General features: G+C 40.1%; 1 protein-coding gene across 1 annotated transcript; it reads left to right on the top strand.

Moving 5' to 3' along the window:
• Nucleotides 1-265: 265 nt before the first annotated feature.
• RRP15 (ribosomal RNA processing 15 homolog) lies at nucleotides 266-22,716 on the top strand. The gene is made up of 5 exons (XM_075042623.1): nucleotides 266-366; nucleotides 3,611-3,885; nucleotides 5,781-5,878; nucleotides 6,726-6,927; nucleotides 22,447-22,716. The coding sequence occupies exons 1-5, from the start codon at nucleotides 303-305 to the stop codon at nucleotides 22,597-22,599; spliced, it is 792 nt and encodes a 263-aa protein (XP_074898724.1). The 5' UTR covers nucleotides 266-302; the 3' UTR covers nucleotides 22,600-22,716.
• Nucleotides 22,717-23,928: the final 1,212 nt, after the last annotated feature.

Genomic DNA, 23,928 nt, shown 5'->3' with positions numbered 1-23,928 from the left:
AGGCCGCCAACAGCCGGCGGAGGAGAGGCCCGCAGGGTCTCGCTGGGCTTTGCCCGCTCCTGGGAAGAGCAGCAGCCCAGCGCCCGAGACCCACGAACCTCCCCGGGCCTGAGGGAGACGAGAAGCCCAGGCAGACCTCTCTCCCCTCACGTTTGCCGAGGTGCCTACGCGCCTCGCCAGGCCCGCGGCCCGCCCCGGAAGCCGGCGGCTCCGCTAGCCTGCCCGGAACCTTCGGAGACGGAACGCAGATTCGCGGCGCGGGGGCCGGGCCGGGAGACGATACTGGGTGGACCGCGGGGAAGATGGCGGCTGCCGCGGCGGGCCCACGTGGATGCGGCGCTGCGGTGGGCGAGGAGGCGGACAGCGGTAACGGGCGCCGCTTCCCCAACGGGAGCGGGAAGGGGTTTGGGTCCCTCTCTGCTCGGACGGGCTGCTAAGGCCTCCCCGGCCCCCGCCGTGGGCCGGAGCGGCCGCTCCTCTCTGCCCCGTCCGAGCCCGCCGGCGGGCCTGAGCCCCTTCTCCCCCCACCTCGGGAGTCTGGCCCGAGGGTTGGAGCCGGTTGTCGGGGACGGCGGGAGCTAAGGCCCCGGCCCAGCCGCCTGCCGAAGCCGCTTGCCGGTGGGGCGGAGGCAGCGGGGCGCGGGGTGCCCGCGGGGCTCCGGTGGGGTGGGTTTCCCGGCTGTGTGTCTGTCTGTACGAGACGAGGATCGGCTTCCTGCTCCGGAGGAAACCCCTGAGATCCGCCAATTACAGTAACCTGCCAGGAGAGCACGGAGTATAAACACAGCATAAACGTGCTCGTACTCCATCCTTTCTACGTGGTTCTCCACTCATTTTTGCTTCTTCGTGTGTTGTGAGGGTATACCGAACTAGTTGTGATCGCTTCTTAATTATATCATGTAACTGGATTTTTTTTTTTTTTTTTATTACTCTTTATTCTGGCAGGAATCAAGTTTGTGGCCATTGGAGCCGTAGTTCTCAGTGGTTCTGTTTGGTTTGAGGGTCAAAACTGAACTCAAGGGGAGGCCTTGTGTGAGAGCTTCTTTCAGAGCTCATTTCTGAACGATTGCTGGTTTTAACTGTATCTGTCTACACCTAGATCACCAGGCAAGTTTAGAAGAATAAAGTATGGCGATATATGTGTATATTTATTCCCCCCCCCCCCCATTGGGACTTCTTACATTAAATCTATGCCAGGCTTCAATCTTTGCAATTCAGAATAGAGCCCCAGCTCCTATTTCTGATAGAGTTAATCTAGTTTACTTTGAAATACCTCTGCTTTATGTCATGCTGTTGACAGATCCTCGGATGTATTAAAGAATAAGTCATGGCTGGTTGTTGAAGCCCTGTTCATCTTTCTGTAATTGTTGAGAGCAAAATGTTGTTGGTATTATCTGGCATTATCCTCCTATTTTATTGCCAGGAAATATCAAGTAAAGGAGATTAATACATGCTTTTGCACTTTCTTTTTTATAAGTCTGATCTGGTGTTTATGGCTAACTGTGGAAGTTGGTCCTAAGCAGTGTGTGGAATTCAGGTTTGGACTTTTGTAGCTGTTAGCTTTTGTATGTATGAAAAAGTTGCAAGCAGGGGTTAATTCCTTGTTTAAAAACTAGATAGCAATATTCTGTCATGGACAAGGCTTAGGGGTGAAAACTTGACAAATTGTTTTACATGTAGGAACCAGGATGTGGTGATGCACTTCTTTACATGCAACGGTTTGAATTTTTTTTTTAAATTTGGCAATCAGGATATGGAGACATACTGATATCATAAAAAGGAAGTCTTTAGTAGTTTCTGAATGCGTTGAACAAATTTGCCACTTGTAAATCACCAATTTTAGTAAGGACTGTTGAAAAAACACCTGTAATTTATCCTGTGTGGAGCGTGACACAACACTGTTCACCTTCATGGTAGTAAAAATCGTACTGATACAGATAATGAGCAAGTATTCAGTATTTCGCTTCCACATTTGTGATGTAAACATACAATCTTGCTTCTTTCCATGACGATAACTAAATGCCCTCAGTCTTTAAATACGCCTGGGCATTAGAGGCTTTGTTTAAAATTGGTTAACACCACTGTTTTGCTGCTACGTTGGTTTTTTTGCTGGTTCAAAAAGGCATGTGGAGAAGGCACAGTAAAGAGTTAGTCTGGCAACAGAGTGTATATTTATGTTTGTTAAGTAATTAAATAGGCAATTGATTAATAAGGAAGATCATTAACAGCTGTCCACATGGTTTTACGGAAAATGGATCTGCTGAAGCAGTCCTGAATTCATTCTCTTAATAATTTGCTTGATAAAGGTAGTTCACGGGATATAGTAATGCTTACAAAGTAAAGCACTTGGCTCAGTAGTACTTAACATTGTGATTTTAAAATACTCGTTTTAAAGTAGTATGAGAGTAGTAGATGGATGAAAGCCAGTCAGCTGGTATCTCAGAGTTGGTGGGGAATTGTCCCCTTGCTGGTTGGACTTGCAGTGTTAGAGACCAGCCTCCTTCTGTCGAGTGCTTGATTTGCAGCCTTGAAAGTTGTATACAACATAATTAATTTAAAACTTTTGAGTGGCATAAGTATTAGTGGAATGGTAGTTAATAGTGGCAGGACACTTTTATGCTCTGCTCTTGATTACGTGATAAAGTGGGTCCACTGAAATAACCAAACATATTTTAGCAGACCCTAAACTTGCAGCCTGTTTCATTCTAGTTAGTCATCTGCACCGTTAAAGACTTTATTTGTGGTATTTGACCCACTGAACAGACTAATGAGGGAAGTGGTGTATTCTTCATGTGTTTGATTTGCTGTCTGGTTGGCTGTTCTCTCCTGTCTTGCTGTTGCTTGATTCCAAACTTCAGTATTTTAACTTTAATTCCTTCTTTTTTGTTTTGAAGGGGGATAGGGTAAGGAAACTTGAAATTGGGGGTGTTTTATTTGTCTCAAAACCTTGAACAGTTACTTATACCAGAAAAGCTCAGTGCTTCTGGTTTCTTTTGAACTACCCAGCAACTGTCTTGATTCTTTATTTCACAAAGCAGTCTCCCCTCTGTGTTCATTATGCTTAGGTAATTGTATTTTTGCTGGCATTATTTTTCTTGAGCAGATTCTGCTTTCGTGTAAGAAATGCTGCCCTACCTTCAATTTAATTCATGTGGCTGTTTGCATTTAAACACTAGATGTCACTGTTGCAGTTTGTGTATAAGTATGTACATGCATACATAAATGCATACATATGTGTGTGTGTATATGCATTTATAAATTATAGTTTTTGAACTGGAAAACATAGTTTTTTTCCCAAAACTTGCCACTCCTAAAAGTCAAAATATTCATTAATCTAATAATAAATTTTCAAGGCTGCCTTTTCCCTTTTACCCAACCTCTTAAATCACTTTAAATCATCACTGAGATGAGCAAGCATTTGCACTGGATACTTTCTAATAAATGCGTTATGGTGGTGTATGCCTGCTTGAGGAATTAATTGTAACAGCAAGTAGTACATGGCCCTGAACTCGGATAACATTTACAAATGGAGCAAGTTAAGCTAGTGATGGATCCTTACTAGAAACAGAACTCCTGATACTTTTTTTGTTCCTTTTTTTTTTACCCCTAGATTCTGAGTTAAGCTCAGGACTTCCAGAAGACAGCTACTCTTCAGGAGGTGAAGCCCTGGATGGTGATGATGAAGATGAAACAGCAGCCCTTGGTGATGTGGTTGAAAAGGCAACAAGCTCCAAAGCTGGCCCAGGTGCAGGCTGGGCAGATGCCATGGCAAAAGTGCTCAACAAAAAGATTCCACAAAATAAGTCCACCATCTTGGCCAAGAATAAAAAACTGGAGGAGGAGAGAGAAAAGGAAAAACAAGAAAGGCTGGAGAAGAGAATGAAGGTGAGAAAAAGATGCTGTATCTTGTTGTACAATCAGCCAGATGTGGTACATGCAAGATCCCCTCAGGGTGGATTTGGGAGAGTGCTCTGAGACTGTCTTCTGTTTCGGAATCTCTCCTCCACCGTGATGTGAAGTAGCTTCAATTTTTTTACTTTCCAGACAGTCATGCTGGAGGGCTTTTTCCTTCACTGCTTTTTCTGGGCCATCAGGCAGGCTGATCTTTGGCAGCAGGACTGTTCCAGTCTGTCAGCTTAAGATGTTTTGTTGTTGAGAGGGTGAAAGCAGCTACTTTTCTAATTGCTCTTGTTAATTTGGGGTATAATTCACTTTGTCGGCATTACAAGTTGAAATAGTTCTCTCTCATTGAAAGTGAGAGGGAGAAGGAGAAAACTGCTTTCATTTAAGTTCTGCTGTGACTTCCAAAATCAAAGGCCTCTAGGTTGAGACTGTAGTAATCATTCATGTGGTTGTGAATTGTCGTTTGCACCCCTCAATGATTTTCCTGGTAGGGGTTTTTTGTTACAGTGTCTGTGCCTTAAATTGCTTTTGGTTCTGAAACTGTTATGAAGAGAACAAAACTATGTTGGCAGTTAAGTCATTTGTTTGTGTGTCTTTAGTGGAACTTTTAATTCCAGGCTGTGATTAATTTACCCTCAGGCTAAAAATACATTAATAGTTCTAATGTCTCATTTTACCAGTTCTGTTTCAATAGAATAACCAGGTTATCCACCTGACAGTCTGGGACATGCTGCTGTTAGGCCACGGCCTGCCTTTTAAATACAGAGCTTCAGTACAGCATCTGCTCAGTTATGATTGTCCCAAATACCTGTTCTCATCCAGTAAATATGTGGGAGTACTGCAAAGCAGAGTTGGGCTGCAGGTCCCCAAACTGTCTTGTTTACCTTTGGAAAAACGTGAGAACAGTCTGCCTTCTATTCATTTCTTGCTGATGGAGGCTAGAATAGGACAGTTCTTTTGATAAAAGGCCAAAACGTGGTCATAAACTCACAAATGCATGGTAGTCTGCCTGGTATTACAAAGATAAGGACTCTGAAATTCCGTGAAAGACTTCTTGCGTAAAACAGACTTAATGCAACATCACCGCACCTAGAACACTGTTAAATTGTTAAAAGGGGAAAAAAAATATTTCACTACCTTACTCTTGAAGCAGAGGATGGGGAAATACAGTATTCTCCTATTGTAGCAGAAAAGAAGCTGGTGGTGGTGTGGCCCTTGGTAATGGGAAAGTGTATCAGTTTGCTTTTGAAAGAGAGCACCTCAAAAAAAAAAAAAAAGGACAAAAATCAGTGTTGTGCACAGGAGTTGTTCTCCAGTGGGCACTTGGTGCTCTTCCTGGTGTTTGAGTTCTGCCTTTTACAGACTGCCATGCATCACTGTCTGTCACAAAGCTGTACCACAATTAATTCAGCTGGGGAAGTCAAATTCCCAAGGCTCAAAATGTGACATACCTGTCTTGATAGACCCAGGATTTTGTTATGTGTAAATTTCTCTGTGATCAACTTGTGAGTCTTGGAGTTGAAAGATGTCTTTGAATAATTTCCTTGTTTGTAGCAGTCAGCGTGAAAGCATTTGCATTTTTCTAGACTCCTTTTGCTTGTCTTGAGCCAGAGGCATCACACTGGTGCAACTTTTCTGGTTTTTGTTACTGAAAGCAAGTGACTCTTTGAGATTTGACTGTGGCCCCTGGTGTGTCAGTGCAAGAGACTTGCCTCAGACCTGTTGTCCAGACCTATACTGGAACTCCCCTTAGCCTCAAACCAAACTGAGTTTTGTTGATTTATCTTTTTTTTTTGACTCTTGCTACATACTCTATCAGAGTATGCTGCATTCTCCAATGCTCCATGTTGTTTCACATAACAATATTTATAACGCAGCTTGATAAAAAGCGGGAGTGGGAAATGATGTGCCGAGTGAAGCCAGATGTTGTCAAAGACCGAGACAGAGAAAGAAATCTTCAGAGAATTGCCACGAGGTAAGAGTTTTTCTGAGTGCTTTCCTTCAATATATGTATAGTGAAAAAAGGAAGAAAAGGGGAAGAATTGGCCTGTGCAGGTGATCTGTTTCTAATCAGATTGAACTCTTAAGAGGTGACTAGCAGGAGCAGAGAGATTTATATACAGGTCTGCATTGTACAGTATCAAGTTCAACAAAAGATTTCAGAAGCTTTATGAAAGAGTAAAAATTTAGATGGGAATGTAATGTTTGCTTAACAGAAGTGCTTTGTTGGATCCCCTCATTTTGTTCATTTAATGCTTTAAAAATGGAGAACATTTGTTTCTACTACTCTGTTTTTTCCTTCTCCGCAGAGGATTCACCAGATCCACGTTTAAGTTCAGTTGCCTGTTCTGTGTTGCAGTAGTTTGGTTCCCCTAGTTCTGCGACGCACCTCGATGTGCTGTCTGTATCTGTCTCCTTACTCATTCCTCTGCCTTGTCCCCCGGCTTTAGCTGCTCTTAAGATCTTGCCTGAGGAATTTAATGGCTGATTGTAGATGAGTAACATGCTTCTGGGGACGAAACATGCTCTTACACTGGTCTCAGTGCCATGTTACTTTGCTTAGGTTGGGGTCTGAATAGTTATTTGTGGATTTGTTAATTTCTCGATCCTAGCAATAAGTGTGAAGGAAAAGTGAAAATTTAAAGACTGCTACATTGTAATAAATGTTACTTCTTAACTGAAATGAGGTTCAAAGTAACCATTTTGGGGAGTTAGAAACCATCCAGCATCTGCTCTGATTAGTTGCTTTGGTAGAGGGTTAATTTCCGTAAAGGGAACTTGAGTTAAAAACTTTGTTTTGTTGTTGTTTTTCCCCATCCTAGAGGTGTTGTACAATTATTTAATGCTGTGAGGACACATCAAAGGAATGTTGATGAGAAGGTGAAGAAAGCTGGGAGCTCTGACAGGCAGCGTGCTAAACTACTGTCATCTGTGTCAAAGAAAGATTTCATCAGTGTTTTAAGAAACATGGAAGGTGCTAAAGGAAGGAAGAATCCTGCTGGAAAGGCCACAAAAAGTAAACAGGTAGGCTTTGTCTGGGAGAAAAAATACATACAAGTTACCTTCTCAGTATAATTGCTGTCCATTAACGTGCCTGCTCTTCAGAACACCTGTGGTCCAAGTGCCTGGGTTTCTTTGAAACAACTTAGGAAGGGAGCAAGTAGCTCTTAGCCTGTTTTCCTTGTCTTTTTGAGTGTCAAGGTACAAAACACTGGAAGCTCTTCTGATAAGACATCAAACCTTGTGTACAAATAACTTGGTTTAGGTGTGTGTTTAAAAAAAGAATATGAAAAATTGGATTTTTATCTTGGATTTTGCACCAACCACAGAACAAACTGCTAGATTTTAGTGGGTTGTGACATTCAGAATTTGGCCAATAGTAGTTAATCAGCTCTTTAAAATTGTTAAAGGTGTGGGGGCTTTTTATCTTACATGGTGTATTAAACTCTACTACTTCTCTGTACCCATAGTTTTGGACGTTTCAAACTCGCTTCCTCTGGATGATTATGGTATATGGAATGGAAGGGCTTTGCCATGCAAGTGAATACCACAACAGAAAGAAACTGAGATGTACTAAACATTCTATGTAGGCTTTTCTTTCCCTAATTCTGTGTGTGTGTGTTAGGCTGATGTGACTTTATTGCTGTAATGATGTTTTGGAAAGAAGTATTTTAACACATTGCACTTTTTCCAAATGTGCTCAAGAGAGACACAGTGTAGTTGGACTCATGCTACTCTTTATCGGTTCTTTCAACTCACCAAGTAGCTCAGGGTTGAAAACAAGTTGCTCAGACATACTCTTTCTCGTATTTCAGAAGCTGCACGTTTTTGAAGCGTATTTGTGTTCAGGTTTGAACTTTGTGCTTAGTAGTGGGTGGAATACTTCTGTTGGCTGAGACTCACAGCAGTTAACTAAGTGCTTTTCTGTGCCAGAAAGAAATACTTTAATCAGTTGGGAGACAACAGTTTGTCATATGTTTTTTGTTTGTGTGCACTTGGGGAGCATGCTGAAACACTGCCTGGCATGAACAGCTCATACAATTTTCATGCAAGTGTAATATTAAAGTGTTTTTTTAAAATTCTTTGGATAATGAGAACAATTTAGCTTGGTGCTGACACTTTATTTCTCCTTAAATAATTCCAGCTTGCTTGTTTGGGGGGGGGGGGGGGGTGCGTGTGTGTGGTTCTTCTTTCCCCCACTTCCCCCCCTCCCCTGGAATAGCAGAAGAGTGATAGCAGTAGCAGTGCCAACTACTATTGTAGTAGGCATTGAATCAACAGCTGAGAAAAAACTAGGACCCTTTTTTCTTTGTGTCAGATTGTAGCAGGGCAATTTTCTAATTACTAGGTCAGAAAACAGATTACAAATGTTTCTATACTACAAAAAAAAAAGTCATATTTTGGCAGCATCGGTAACAGCATATTTCCATTGAAGTGCTCTGGAGATGCTTTAGATGCTGGCTGGTTAGTGTTGATTTTGAGTATTGATACAGGTGCTGTTTTCACATTGCTTGTGAACAAAAACTTCAGATTTGGGCGTTTTTCATTAATATAAGTCTATATTTGTGGGTTTGGTTTTTTGTTTGGGAAGGGGGTTGGCTTTTTTTGAATAGCCCTGTCTGCCTGGGTAGACCACCCCCCTCCGTCTCTCCCTTGTTGCATTTGCTTCAGTGACTCTCCATTCAGTACTGAACCAAACTCTTTAATAACTCCTTTTCAAGCTGTTCTTAATTTGTCTTATTTTCTCTTGAGAACATATCTTACACGTTTAGCGGGCTCCCATCCTTGTAGTTGTTGATGCCTGAGGTTGAGGCCAAAATCTGATCTTCAGTCTCTTCCTCAGAATTACACAGATATTTAGCCACTGAACAGTACTGCTGGTCTCCACTGTCATATTTCTACTTCTTGGTCTTTGAGGGTTTTTCAGAGAGTAGTAAGCAGGGATGAGGCTTTTGGGTGGTGAATTCCTTGCAGCAGGAGCTTGGTAGATTGTTTGTGCCATCTGAAAGCTTGTCTTTGTTTGTTTTGTGGGTTTGGGTTTTTTGTGTTTTTTGTGTGTTTTTTTTTTTTTTTTTGTAGCAGCCTGCTTTGTTTTTAGCATTTGAGAGTATGGCGTGTATTTCATTTTTAACAAACAGGGGGGAAATACATTTATTTATCGCAACAAAAACAGTGGAAGAGATGCCAATCCCAAACTCCAGGCACTCTGCCATCAATTAAAATGCAGTCCAGAACAATAAAAACACTACCCCACCCACATAAAGCAAGCAGTCAGCAGGAAAAATAGCAGAATAAAGTTTTACCAGTGAAAGCAAACCTTTCTTGACTTAAGCCTTGCACTATGAAAGGAGACTTGACTCTGTTTGTGAGAATGGGCAAATGCTTTTTCTTATTCTACAGTGGTTTTTGAATGCAAGATTTGCTGCCGTATTTTTGAAAGCTTGGTGGCTTCTTCCAAATGTCAGGGGTTGTTGAAGAAACCCCTTGTAAAGCTTTGCTGTGGTTGACTGTGTATATGTGTGCATGAGAAAAAGAGATTAAATGCTCTGTAAAGGCCAATCAGTAGCAGTGGGATTTCATGGTAGCACAACCACCTAAAAATGTTTGTTCTCTATCAGATTCATGCGTGGATGGGAAGGACAGGTAAGCTGTGCCCTGTGAGAACATTGTTTATAGTCTTGTATACCTTCAGCCATTGGCCTAAATATTACTCGGTGTACACCCACCCAATGTGGCTATGAAAATAAGACTCTAAGGCTGTGAAAATTTTCCTGTGCCATGTGAAACTGTAGCCCTTCTTGGGGTTTTGTGTACCCAGATGGGAGTAATTACTTTTCTGAGCTGGAGCCAAAAGCTTTGCCTTTCATATCATTAGCTGTTTATCAAGGTATTTCTTAATCCTTGCTGAGCCAGCTGACTTGTGTAATATTTTTCCCTGTTTTTTTCTAAGATACTGTACATGATGCTTGCCTCAGGGTAAGATCCTCTAATTTACCTCCCCTCACCACCTTATCTGAAAGCCTTGCAGCATGGAAGAAAAATGTAATATTTTTCTTTTTTTAAAAAATCCCACTTGTTTGTTGTTTGGGTGATTTTGGGGGGAAGCATTTATTGGGAGATAGGAAAGCTTTCAATCTTGTCCAACACAATCCTTCCAGACCAGATTTTTGTTTCAGTATGTGTTGGTTGTATCTTGCAGCTTCCCACCTGTAGGATACTATAAGAAATGTTATTAAACTACAGGTATAAAAAAGGTACATATCAGAGATGCTGTCTTTCCAGCCCTAGAGGCTGAAGTCATCTTTATGTCTATAGAAGAAATGCAGAAGTAGGTAGTGGTGGTAAAGGATTCCTTGAGGAATCCTTTGTTTTCTTTAGGTCCTTAAGAAATTTCTGTGTGCTCTTAGGATTGTGAGTTAGGGAAGTACCTTTGCTTGAAGGGTTGTGTGAAGTTTCTGTTCTCTTAGAGGTGCACAGATGTGTTGGCTGATGTAGTGAATTAATGAGGTCTTGAAATCTTAATGGTAGGAAGACAAAAAAATTAAGAGTTAACATTACTGGAACAGCCTCAACTCTTCTCCCTTGCTGCATGTCAGTTACAACAGGGTCGTTCAGTTCCGGGAGCTCTGATCTTGACTTTTCACTTGTCATTTGTGCTACTCCTTGTAAAGCATTACTGGGTGGTAAAACATTTTCTACTGACATACAAATAACTGGCATGGAAGTTACAAATATTCTTCGTGATAAGCATAACCTGCACTCATTGACCTTTAATTTTGAATTAGGCCTTTGTGGCATGGTTTTCTGAATCACCTGTTTTTACTCCAACTTGTAAGTTTTCTTACACCAGATCCATTGCAGAGCATTTCAATGGTGGAAGTGAGAGCAGGATTTCCTGGTCTACTTCAGTAGCCATGATCCAAATTCTGCAAGGTAATTTTTCTGTAAACTGTGCTGACTACATGACTTGGAGGTACAATTTGCGTCCTGTGTTGTGATGGCATCTGGAAAAAATTGGTGTATTGGTCTCAAAATAGTACCTATTCTAAAATAATTCATTGGTGGGAAGGAAGATGAGCGGAGAATACAAGCGCTATTTCATATCAGCTATTGCTCATATGAGACTTGAAATAAAATGCTTTTCCAGAAAAGTTCCTTCTGCCTGAAGTGTATTTTATAAATGCTTCTAGTGTTTGGTAAGTTATTTGTAAACACAGTGATTAGAGTCAGGTTTACTATAGATTTTTCTTTTGTTTGTAAGACACTTAATATTTATAAATACTTTAATTTTAAACAGTAGTTTGAGGATTGTTCAAGGGCAGGAGGACTTCTGTGCTTTTGACTTTGCTGTTCTTGCTGGGACACAAGAAGTAGCATGGGGGCTTTTCATTTTTCAAGTTAGATGGGGATATAAATGTGCTTTACAGCTTAAAAATTAGATCTGTTTAAAGCCTGTTACAGTGACTGCTTTCTTATTCTTGCAGCTGCGTTAGGTACTGGCCATTGGCATGTTCTGCTTTTTTCCACAGTGTAGAAATGGGGAGGGGAAAAAATCCCAACAGATTATTTTCATCCATATACCTGTTTGGAGGGACAGTAGTCTGAACAATTGCTTCAACCAGCTGTAGGAAATAGTTTGTTTCTGAGGTATGGGTGAAGGCATAGGTGACTTCTAGAAATTTGGTAAGGTGTATCAACACCTCTTTTAATCTTAAAAGGAAACTTTTTTTCTTAGGTGATAATGACATTGCAGAGTAGCAGAAGTTTATTACTACAGCTGTTGTGTGCTGGTTTTACAGAGCTAATTGAAGGAGTAACCAAGTGCGCATGTATTCCAGCAGATTTGAGGGGGCAGCCAAGTATTAATTTAGTTCAGCTGCAGCCAGAGTAGATGTGTTCTCCCAGTTTTAATAAATGTCTTCCCATCACATGCACAGAAACTTTTAATTTGGATTCCTTTATAAATTGTGTGTTTGTAGTTGTTTTTCCCAAATATATGTATATTCTTGTGAAGGTCACCACGTATATATGTTTGGAGCTGATGCTTTTAATGTAGTTTTTTGGTTTTGTACCAAAAGGTTGCTGACTACCTAATTGCATGCTGTATTCAGATTTTTATCCATAGGGATAAATGCACTGCAGCCTGCCACCAGTTTGCTATATTCTAAATTTCTTACATTCTTTAAGGTATAGGGTTGTTGTGCAGTATTAGAAGTTGTTTGATGGTGACATTTTTACTTTAAATCTGTTTACAGGAAGATACATTGACTTACCCAGTTTGGGTCATCAGCAGGGTTAGGTTTTAAGATGTACAAGCTCAGTTCGCTATCTGTTGCCATGGCTGGTAACACACATCTGTGTTAACATGGGAATGTAGATCTTTGTCAATATTTAAATGTGTATTTGATTGATAGATGTCAAGAACTTGACACAGTGAGTTCAACTCCAGATGAGAGGATTAAGGGCTGTGTAACGGCTGTATTTCAGTAGGTTCCCCCTTTTTCCTATCCTAAGATTTCCTTTTCTGCTCTCTTTTTCAAATACTTGATCAGAAGTCAGGAAGGGAAAAAGATTGTGATTTTCACACTCTGTGTCTGTTAATGTCTTTTTTTTATCCTCTTCATGTTTTATGTTCCTGACAAGTTCTTTCCCCCTGCACCTGAGGACCAAGCATGCAGCCCAGCATCCTGGTGCCTAATGCGAGTGCAGCCCTGACAACCGCTCACACAGAAAGACCAGTTCCCTGTTTGTCATCAGGAGTCACGCGTGGTCTAGTTTAATGCTGTCTTCTAAGATGTAGATAGTGTGTGATCGGTGAGGACAGATATTTTAAGAGAGTTTGGATACTAAATGCCTATCGTATCTACTGAGGTGATGACCTCAGGTTTGGGGAGGGCAGTCTTCCAGATGTTTATTACTTGGCCAGATCCAGGAAAATGTTTGTGGAGATAGCAAAAGACATGTTCCCAGCTCCAAAATACATCCTTAACTGATTTTTAAGTTCAAAAAGAATGAATGATGCAAGGTTTTAATGGATGCCTGTAGGAAGTGTCTCTTTCCGTCCTCCTTAGAGCTGTAGACAAAATATTTTAATTTCGTCTTTCTGTGAAAATGGATGAAGTGATTTTAGTTGAAACATAGTGGAAGGCTTCAGCCTGAAGTAGTTGAAGTTTGGCAAATTTTGTAAATGAATATAAAGAGGGACTTCTGATTGAAATGTCAGGCAATACTGAGACAGCTCCATCTGTCATATTTGAAACTAACTTGCCTTGCTATTTGATTATTAGTGCACATGATACTATCATGGTATTCTGTTTTCCAGAAGATGTTGCAAGGCTTTTTTTCAGTAAAACTATGTCTAAAACAACCACATTTGAAAAACTTGTGGTATACATCTTCTTTGATCTTCCTGTAAGTATACAAAGCACAAAAAGTCAAATCCTATTAGACTTTTTATCTGGTAAATTGAGTTGGAAGCCTTACAAAAGCAGCTTTCCACTTTTGGCTTTGTTCATAACTCTTATAGGCAGGGCAGTGTACTTAGACAAAAATGTATCAAAAATGTATTTTTTAAAAAAATGTTCCCTGGAAGTAAGAAAGATTGGGTGGAGTTTGTCTGTCTTAACCAGTTTGTTTCCTCCATCTAAGCATTTTCTATTGGAAATTATCTTGAAAAGTGATTCCTTTACTTTGAAGTTGTATTAAGGTAAAAAAATTCTGATTTCCAGAGTGTTGAACTAGCAGATGTGTATTATAATTGACCTCTGTGGGCACCTACTCATACTCATCTCTTTATCTTGGTAAACTTCAGGAGTGGTGGGTCAAACTGCTTCTAGCTTCCAATGGTTAGAGGGTTGCTGAATTCAGTATTTTTTTTCTATGGGAAAATCTGGCCAGTTTTTAATAAATGTTCCTGAAATTTACTGAAATCTTAGAAAAATATACTTTTTTTTTTTTTTACCTACTGTTATTACAAGGGATACTAAAGCTGTCTTCCTGGGAAGATCTGACCTCTTTTTGGTTTGTTGCTGAACCCTGGACAGTGTTCTGCATGTGGTCTCTGTCATTTTTCCCTCTACCTGCAGGCGTTGGGAAAACCCATACAGAAACATACAAGGAGGTGGAAGGGTCGGAAATGGAGAGAAAAGGTAGCCAAATGGCTAAGGCAAGGGATTGGGATCACGGCAGTTTACATATTCCCTCTTCAGGTTTAAACTGCTTTTAGAAAGCAGCCTAGGAGTGTTGAGGGGTATGGTCTGTTCCTTAATGAGTTTACCACTCACCCACGATAGCGTGAGGGAAATTACAGGAATATAAAATCAAAGAGACTTGGATTTGCAGACATTTAGGATATGTTGCAAAAGCCATTTAAGTAGGGGCAGGGGCAATGAGGGTAGGGAAGGTTTAGCCAGACAAGCTGCTTAGTAGTCATAAAAACTTCAGTATTTCATACTTAGTAATAAAAAATACACAAAACCTAGTTCTTTGTGGGTTGGGGTTTTTTTTGTTCTCCCCCTCCTGCCTCATAGTTTTTTGGATCCCTATACTTGTTTTGGGACTCAAATGTAAGTGGAAGTCCTGAGACAGGAAGAGGGGGCTTTTTAATAGCCCCAATTCTTCCTCATCAGCTACTCTGTGAGATGATTTCTTAAGTGCTGGAAGTGAAGGGCTTGGTCATTACTGTAGCCTTCGTTGTTTGAGACAACCTTTTGGGACTCACTTTGTTATGCCTCTTGCTGAATCATAATGAAAAACAGTGGATGATTTCAGCAAACAGCTGTGGGCCTGCGTGTTTCCTTACTGTGCCAACAGGCAAGCTTTTATAAAAACCTGCAGAAAATTTTAGGTACCCAGCTGAGACAGTGCATAAGTGTCTTGCATAAATGGGTGACATCTGAGAAAAATCTGTTGTGACTTGGAAATGTTTGTCTAAAGTAGACTGTTGAAAGACATTAGTACTTGACTTCTGAGGGATAGCACATTGAAGGCCTTAGTCTTGACCGGATGCTTCCTACTAGGCACTTTTGCTGTATCTGCATATTTTCCAGGTACAACTTGATGAGTTGGGAACTGTGCAACTTGCAACAGGGATGTTGTGCATCTGCGTAATGTTTAGGCTGATCTTTAAGCTCTGTCATGTCTTCAGTACTGCAAGAAATACGCATTAAGAAATGTAGGACCAGCTGGCAGAGAGAATTCTTTTTTATCACTTGCGAGAAGTTGTGTGGCATTTCTTTTGGGGTTGAAAGGCTAAGTATCTAGAAAAGTTCTTTCTTCCTTGATTTTGAATCCCATCTAAACAGGAAAAATTCTTGGTTCTTTATTTTCCTTTTAGGAATAACGATGGAAGCTGGTAAGGAGACTTCCATGTAAGTTTGCTCTTGGTAATGAGCCAATTCGCTTCCTGGTACAAAATGAACAATATTTTGCAGACTGCTTACGTGAGGCTCATGACTAGCTAGCATGAAAAGCTATTCTTTCTGATGGACAGCATTGTCTTTTCCAAGTCAGAATTATGATTCAGCTACTTTGAATACCATGACTTGCTATACAAATTTTTGTCTGATAAGCAATCAAAGTATAACTTGTTGCTTTAAATAGAAGTCTTGATCATATGTTGTTTTCAGCCACAGTACTCATTGGGAGTTAATTGATCTTGGTGCTGTGCAGTCTTTGCTCTAAGGATCCTATCGTTCAAGTAGATGAAATGTGAAAGTTGTGTGGAGACTTACAGATGAAGAAAGGGTAGGAATAACAGGTGAATACTGAGATAGTAGTAGCCAGTATGGTAGACAGTAATTTTACTGTCAGTAGTATAACTGCTGATAAACAGGCATTGCAGATGTGAGGGTAAAAGCACATAGATGAGGATGATGAAGCAGTTTTGTTTTTACAGGAGAAAAAAACAAACATGACTGAAAATGAGCAGTGATGGCATACTGAAAGAGTATACTGTCTGGAAACTTTCTGTCCTGATGTGTTGCCTGATAACTTAATACAGGGAATGTGTCATTTCTCTCTTTCCAGGTATCTTCTCTGTAATAATTTGAAGTCTACTTTCAGCTAATTTTTATTTGGTACCTACTTAAAAATGCTTGCTTGTGGACTTTTTTTTTCCTTTTTATGTCAGTGGAATGTTTTGGCCTGACAGTTGGAAAGACAGTGATGTAGTTACTTGATATTCACAACATTGTCATTTTTCCTTGTATTTTACAGAACATGAGTTACAAATTACAGAATATATTCCACAAGGAGAATTGTTAGTATGGGTAAAGGCAACAGTTCATACCTGTGTTGTAGCTTAACTATAAGATCGTTTCATTAGGTGAGGCCTATTTTCAGGTGAGTTTTTATTTTACGAGCTTTTATTTTCTGTGAGTAGTTCCTGGGTATTGTATGCCCATGCTGTTCATCCTGTCATTAAAATGTGTAAAGGGAATCTTGATGCCAGTATGGCCAGGCATTGTCTTGCAGCAGTGTGTGGTAAAATTCCTTGTGCAGCGGAAGGATTTCTGAGACAGCTGCTATTGGAGCTGGAGCACAGCACAGGCTTGAGGAGTTCCAGAGTGTCCTGTAGGCAGAAGGGCCCTGTGTTACGCTTGAATTCTTAAAATATTTTTGCTTTTTCTGACAAATACTGATTTATAAGGTTTCTGATGAACTAAGGCTGAGGAAATCTGTTCTCTCATAAGCTCTTTCTGTGATTCTTTGCAACTGAGCATTTAATAACAATGCTAATGATTTTACTTCTTTGCTTAAGTCCAGATGAATGCTTGTTTTTTGAAATTCTGTAGTTCAGTTCTGACCCCTCTGAGGTTGGGGCATGTTTAAGCCTCTCCGTGCCAACCCAAAGCATTCCTTCTCATTCATACATCCCCAGTTGTAGTAAACCCTAGAGGAGGATGTGAGGAGGATGTGGGGATGGGGAGATTCCTCATGCAGGTCATTAAGCTCTGGGTGGTCTTTTGGCTGTGCTCAAAAGGAAAATGAGTATTTGTTGTGCTTGTAGTAATAATTCCAGTGCGTTACTTGCAAAGAAGTTTGAACAGTAACAGCAGGTTTCAAAACACTGTCAAAAAAAATCATTCTTAGATTTTTTTTTTTTACTAGAAATGCCAGTGTAGATTCTGGTGTGCACAAGAGACCTTGTGCTCTAAGTAAATTTCCTGTGCCCCTGTTGATATCCACAGTATAGCATCAGTTCAGATACACTAAGGCAATTTAGTTCAGTTGCTCTGGTTTCTCTTTCTGAGAGAGGATGCAAATGGGTATTGAATACCTCTCACCCTAAGGAATAAATGATTATGCGGAATTATGCTGCAGTAGAATAGACTTCTGTTGTGCAGCTCATATGTTCTGCAAGCTTGAAAATGCTTCCCAAAGTGAGTTGCTGTGAGACTTCAGCTCAGAAGTTCAAGATAGTAGCAGCACAGGATATGCTCTCGGTTTCCAGATCTGTGTGTTTTTGTCTGCTTGGGATCAGGCGTACATAGGAACCTTATAGTCAAGAACTCACTGTAATTCAAATTAGATAAAGTAGCAAGTGGCACTGATGATTAAACCCAAGTGTCATTTGTCTGTTAAAAATCATTACATTATGTTTCTGCTTCTATTGCTGCTTTAGATACTTCAGCTGCAGTTTTCTTTATTTCTTCCTAGCCTAGAGGGAACTTACTGTCTTAGCCTGTGATCTTGGATATTCCTGAAAACGAATTAGGAGGAATGATTATGCTGGTGTTCTTTGTTTTCCATTTCCTCTCTCTGCTTCTCTGCCAAGTGATTTTTTTTCTTTTTCTTTTTTTTTTTTTTTTTTAAATTTATATTTAACATACCTCAGTGTATACCTATCCTGGGTTTTTTTGAGCTAGGTTTAAACCAACTTGCTTGGGGATGAGAAACAGAATAGCAGCAGTTGTTTGGAGCAAGATGCAGGCTGGCAGGGAAGGTAATTGTCATATGTATGCGAGAATACGTTTTGGCAGTTACACTTTTTAACTTCTTTGTCATGATAAAAACCTCCCTGTATTTCAAGGTCTTAGATGTTTGTATTGAGCAAAATAGAGGAACCTGGGGAGGCAGTTCAAATTAATTAGACATGTTAGAATTGTTTTCTCAGGGCTTAAATTTGTTGTTTGAGAGATATTTATGTTAGAAATTCCTTCCCTGACAGGTACAAATAAACGTTTATTGTATGTAATGGTAAAGAGAGATGCCCCTGCAAGCTCTGGCATTTCATCTTGTGCACAGAGCAAAGGCATGGGAGCCCAGTGTGCTGATTGTAATTCCTAGGTCTGAAAAATGTTCATTTGTTAATACCCTGCAGTTATTGTCTTCTGGATGCAGGCTGTAGGGGAATCTCTACGGTGATGTAGGTATGGTTGCTGTTTTACAGATGCAGAAACTCTAGGGTATGTTCAAGTGACACGAGCTGGTGGGAAGCAGAGTGAAATGCTGTCTTTAATCTGTGGGCTCTGATTTCAAGACATATCTTTTAATGCTGTTACTTACCAGTAAGCATTATGGGACTTTGGTCTGCTTATGCGTAAGGTTCTGAAAAGCTCTGGCAAAATTTCCTGCTCTGGTTTTAGGATGTTGCTGTGCCATTAAAGCAACAGATGAAAATGACAACATCCTATGACTTAGACTGAATTTAATTCCCTTAAGCTTTCAAAGGAAGCAGCCTTTGAGCTAAGGCACTCATTTGCAGACTGAAGCAGCTATGTGCAGTTACAAGTATCCTGCTGCTGCTTCTGACAACTTCAGAAGGGGTAGAGAGGATCGATCTCCCACCTGAGTGGCAGTGCAGTCTGCTGCAACTCCAGTGTTGAGTTTGGCAGGGCTCAGCTGAAGATACTTACTGTAATGTCAGTTATCAAGAGTGAATTATTTAACTCCAGATTTTTGCAGTGGTAAAGAAATGAACCAAAACAGGGAGATTTCTAGCTTGATCTTGATCATATAGCTGCTGCTGGTGCCATGAGGGTTTCATAGACGGCTTCCTCCCAAAGCATCCAGGAGGCAATTCCAGCCCAGATCCTGCAAGGGACGGCCGTTTGTTCTAGGTGACAGACCTAAGCTTTGTTGTTGGGTGGGTGGGTTGTTTTGTTAGGGCTTGGCTAAGAATTTCAGTTCATCTTGTCCTGGTGCAGATTTTAGAGGGTATGTCTTCAAACCAGAATTCATTTGGGAAGTATGTCCCCACTACAGAGCCCTACTTGTGTCAGACTTGAGCTAATGCTGTGATAGCTTAGGTGGCATACCAAGCAGGCAAGATGGTGTTTGTTTTATTTATATGATCTCTTTTCAACTGGGCTATCAGTCTGTCCCAGCAAATAAGTATCTGCACTAGAGTAACCACACTGCACGTTTTGGTCTGTCTTACTTCAGCTCATGATAACAAGTGCATCACCATATAACCAGTGACTCCTGAGATACTTTACTAACTGCTGCCTCTCAGACCTTTTGAAATAGGTTGCCACACCTTCAGGCAAAAAGCAAACCCATTCAAATGTATGTGTAAAAAAAGGGAGAGGGGTAAAAAAGCAACACCAGAACTTTTCACTCCTTGCCTTACTGAAGGATCCACTTTATGTAGTGTTACACACTAATGTTTATATAGCCTGCTTTGTTTTCATTTGGGGATGTTCAAAGGGGACTTCAGTGTTGTAGTGAAATGTGGGAGGTGTGGATGAACAGCTGATGGGAAGTTCAAAAGCGGTTGTATAGAATGAAAGCTGGTTTATTTTCCGTGTGCCAAGAATCAGGTTTGTTTTATTTAGATGAAACCAGATTATGGCATTGAAAAACCAAGTGTATTAACATTCTTACATAAAGCAAGTTGGGAAGCAATGTTACAGTTGAACTAATTGTTAATTATACAAATAGTCTTGCTGCGTAATTTCTTGACTCCAGGAATGTTTTGTGATACGATAGATTTGGGGAGTTTTTATTCTGAGAGGAAAATAGACCAGTAAATGAGTTAGGAATGAAGATACTAAACGTGGGGTTTTCTTCACTTGGGAGCATGCTTAAAATTGATTAAATATTTGCTTTCGAGCATTTAATCTTCATCTTTGAGGAATGGACATGCTACCTCTGTCTTTCTCCTTAGGGCTTGTTGTAAAACTATTCAAACCTTTGTGGTGCCTTACATAGTCGGTAATGCTATGGAGGATCAGCATCCCTCTTTTGTTGAGGTCCTGCTTTTGTTCTGTTGTTCACTTGACATAGCCAGAAAGAACAGCTAATGGTTGCTGAATAGTAGCTTGTGATGAATTTGAGCATTGGGCTTTTAAACCCTGAGCCTTTCACTGTCATTGCTGACAGTAATCTACTGCTTCTGTGCTGTTTAAAAAAAACAAAACAAAAAAATGCCTGTTCTGTGCATTTTTGGGGGGACGACGGACCTCTGTTGGTTTTATTATTATTGAAAAAAAATAAGAAAATTGGATTGTTTTGTAAGGAAGGTGGGATTTTTCCATTTAGGTATTTCAAATTTTACTCTGTGGCATGTTCAGACAGTGATTTATAAAAGGTCTGGGATTAAAAAAAAAAAAGCTTGGTGACTTTTGTAATCTTTCTGACTTTTCTGTACTCTGCAAAGGTAAACATATAAAACAACTGAAAATACAGTTAAAAGGGGGGGGGGGGGGGGAAGCTACCCTCTCCTTGTGTCCCAGAACAGAGTAGCTGTGTTTGCACTAAAATAGATTATTCCCATGTGAACATTTTAAGGTCTGCCTAGGGATCTATCTAATCTGTAACTCTTTAATTCCAGGTAATTGTTTACCCAGTCTGAGATATTTCAGGCTTTAGTGGTATAGCATTTGAAGTAAATTGCTGCAAGAGTGGAAAGTGGTTAGGACACACAACCCTGGGGAAAAGGGGTATTGTTGGGATGGGAGAGCTACTCTTAGGAGTAGGCATTAATGAGAGCAGCTGTGAAGACAAAAAAAAAAAAACACAACAAAAAAAAACCACACAAAAGAAAACACAGTGCAAACATCTTGAGGAACAGCTGTAGAGTTTCTCTTTTTTTGAACTGGGCCCTGGGAGATGCCTTTTGGGACTTGTTACCCTATTTTTGTGAGAGTAGTCTTTGAAAAAGAACTGCAGGAGAAGTCACATTTAGCACTTCTGCTTTGATTAGCTATTAAAAATACAAATCTTGTTTGGCAGACTTTTTGCACTCATAACTTCTGTTGGTGTGATATGATGTGTTAAATTTACAGTGATGGACCTGCATTCTCTATTCTTTATTTCTTCTGCTATTGAATTCTGTATGCTGCTCTCTCCCAAAGATTGCACGGACATCAGCTTAAATATGCTATGATTCTATGTATCGCATATTCCTAGAGGCATGAACAAATGTCTACAGTGATCACACATTTACTACAGGTTTTGCATCTAGTAGGCAAATCTGCATCTCCAGAGGATGCTGTAAAGGATAACCGCCATCCACTGTAGAGTATCAGGAGGTGCTGGTTACTTAAACTAGGGTGAGTCAGTTGAGGTCTGTCCTTTTGAGCAGGGGAGTGGGAAAAGCACACCTGAGATGCCTGTATTAACTTTGTTTCAAGGACCCTGCAAAAGTAAATTACAGTTTTCAGTGTCCCTGATACCGTTTTGGTAGGACAATTTTTTGCTTGCCTGCTGGACACTGAGACATGTTGTTCCTCAGAAGTATTTTGCTACTAAGCTTAAACCACTGAAATCCTTCTTCAGTATATTGAACAGTTTTTAGTATTTTCCTTCAGCAATAGCTGCAAGCTGTTCTTTAAAACTGTTGCCACAGGATGGGGCTGTTGCACTGCCCAAATATGAACAGTCACTGAGATGAACTGCATCCAAGCCCTGGTTTCAGTGCTAAACTAAAACTACACTCGTGTCACTGTTCTTTATTATTCACCAGTTTGTGTAGTGTGGCCTCTGTTTATCCACTTTCAAGAGGTAGGAAATTTGGAGTAAGGTGTTGTTTGGCTTGCTGAGGGTAGATCAACTTTGTTTCTTTTAGAGGCAGCTTTGCACCATATGACAAGCCCAGGTAGTGAGGTAATAATCCACATAAAGGGGATTTGGTTCACGTATCACAGAATATGTTAAATATTAAGTTTGGGGGGTTTTAAGCTTTTATTAAATCCATATTTGTGTTTTAGAAATGTGCCAAAAAGTGTTCTAATGAAGCAGCACCTGGGGGTTAATAAATGATATCATGAATCCATTCTGATTGCCAAGAAAGATTTTAATAAAGGAAGCTGTGCCCAGGGTTGAGTGTTTCATCTATGAGGAATAATTGTTTTGTTTCCATATTTCTTTTATTCATTGGTTAAAACAAGTTTGCTTTTTAGCATCAAGTCACTTATGATTGTCCCGTGTTTTTCTGTGTACCATTTACATAAAAAGCTAGCCCTCAGTAGGTCTGCAGATGCAAATTATAAGAGTGAGAGGTGTTATTTGATTGCATGAGGAGCTTCCATCTTTTACTGCCTTTCACGTTCATCTCATCTTCCTCTGTTCCCTCTTCTCCCCCACTCAAACATTCAGGGTGAAGTGAAGTCCGAGGAGGGGCCAGAATGGAATATACTGCGTGATGACTTCATGATGGGAGCATCTATGAAAGACTGGGACAAGGAAAGCGATGGAGAGGGCAATACTGAACAAGGAGGTGGTCTGAAACAAGAAGATGACAGTGACTGAATGAAACTGAAAACCATTCAAGATAATGTTTTATCTTCTTAACTTTGTTTGGATAAAAAGTCAGCATTCTGTGAATGTACAACACTTGGAGGATATCTCTTTTTTTTTTTTTTTTTTTTTTTTAAAAAGACTTGCACAACTTCGGAGTGTTTTCTCCTCCATGTCAAACTTTTATTAAATATAGCTTCATTTGCTATATTGAAATCCTGAAATATTTTCCAAAACATGTATAATTTTCAACATATTTCCAAAACATTTTGTACAGTCAAAATAGTGGCACCTGCCCAATGAAAGAAAGATTTTGCCAAGGTCATTAAAAGTTTATACATTAGTCATGGCAATTGATGTATTAATGTGCCTGCATTTCCAAATCAGTGTTGCACTTTGAAAAGTTGTTAGCGATTCGCAGTAGAAATGGCTTACAATAAACACAGAAATGCCGTCACCTTGTAAAGTTATCGGACTCCTATAGAGTCTTTACTACTTTGGCCAGAAAAGGTTTTGTAGATAATAAAGAAAAGTAACCATTAATGTGATAGTTCTGGTCTTGGAGGATTAGTTTGATTGGAGACAACTTTGGAAACATAACTGTAAAAAAAGAGACTTGACCCTACTGATTGGCTTTTATATTTTTTTATATATATATGTACATATGTATTTTTTCTGCAGTGCAAGTCTTAAATTGTATAAGCTAAGATACTGGTAAGAGAGGAAAGGACAGTCATTGCTATTGTTTTTGTTGGGGGAAGGAGGGCTTTTCTAGCAATACTGCATAAAATTATATGCAGTGTTGCTTCATTTGCAGTTCTGGTGTTCTGGCCTTTTTCAGTAAGGAGCCGGACCTCTGAGATACATCCTGTGGGTTTAGTCAGCTATAATGGTAATTCCACAGGTCTGTAAAGGGTCAGACAAAAGTCTTTCCTCTTAGGTGTGTACTGGAACAGTACCGAATTTTGGAAGATGTCTGCCAGCATACCACTGTTGGCTTTGTTTAAGCTACAGCAATTTCTCCTAGTTGTTTGGTTGTAAAGGTGCAGAAGCTAACATACATGATAAGAATATATTCTATATAAGCATATGCATACAGAAGGAAGTACATTGTGATTAAGGTGTTCTAAATGAGAGGCTGGGGCTGAATTCTGCTTCCTTCACTGTTCCAGACTGGCTGTCTAATGCTGTGTCATTTGTTTAACTTTGCTGTTGCATTTACCCATTTGCTATGTGAAGAAAATGCTTTGGGGCCTATTAATTGAAATTTAAAATACATAGTACTATTCTGTCTTACGTACAAACCTTTCTTTGTACCTGCTTATACACAAGATAGGATTA

Source organism: Buteo buteo, chromosome 12, assembly GCF_964188355.1.
Source record: "Buteo buteo chromosome 12, bButBut1.hap1.1, whole genome shotgun sequence".
NCBI lineage: Eukaryota > Metazoa > Chordata > Aves > Accipitriformes > Accipitridae > Buteo > Buteo buteo.
The sequence above is the reverse complement of the archived record's forward strand: the minus strand, read 5'-3'. Positions and strand labels throughout refer to the sequence as shown.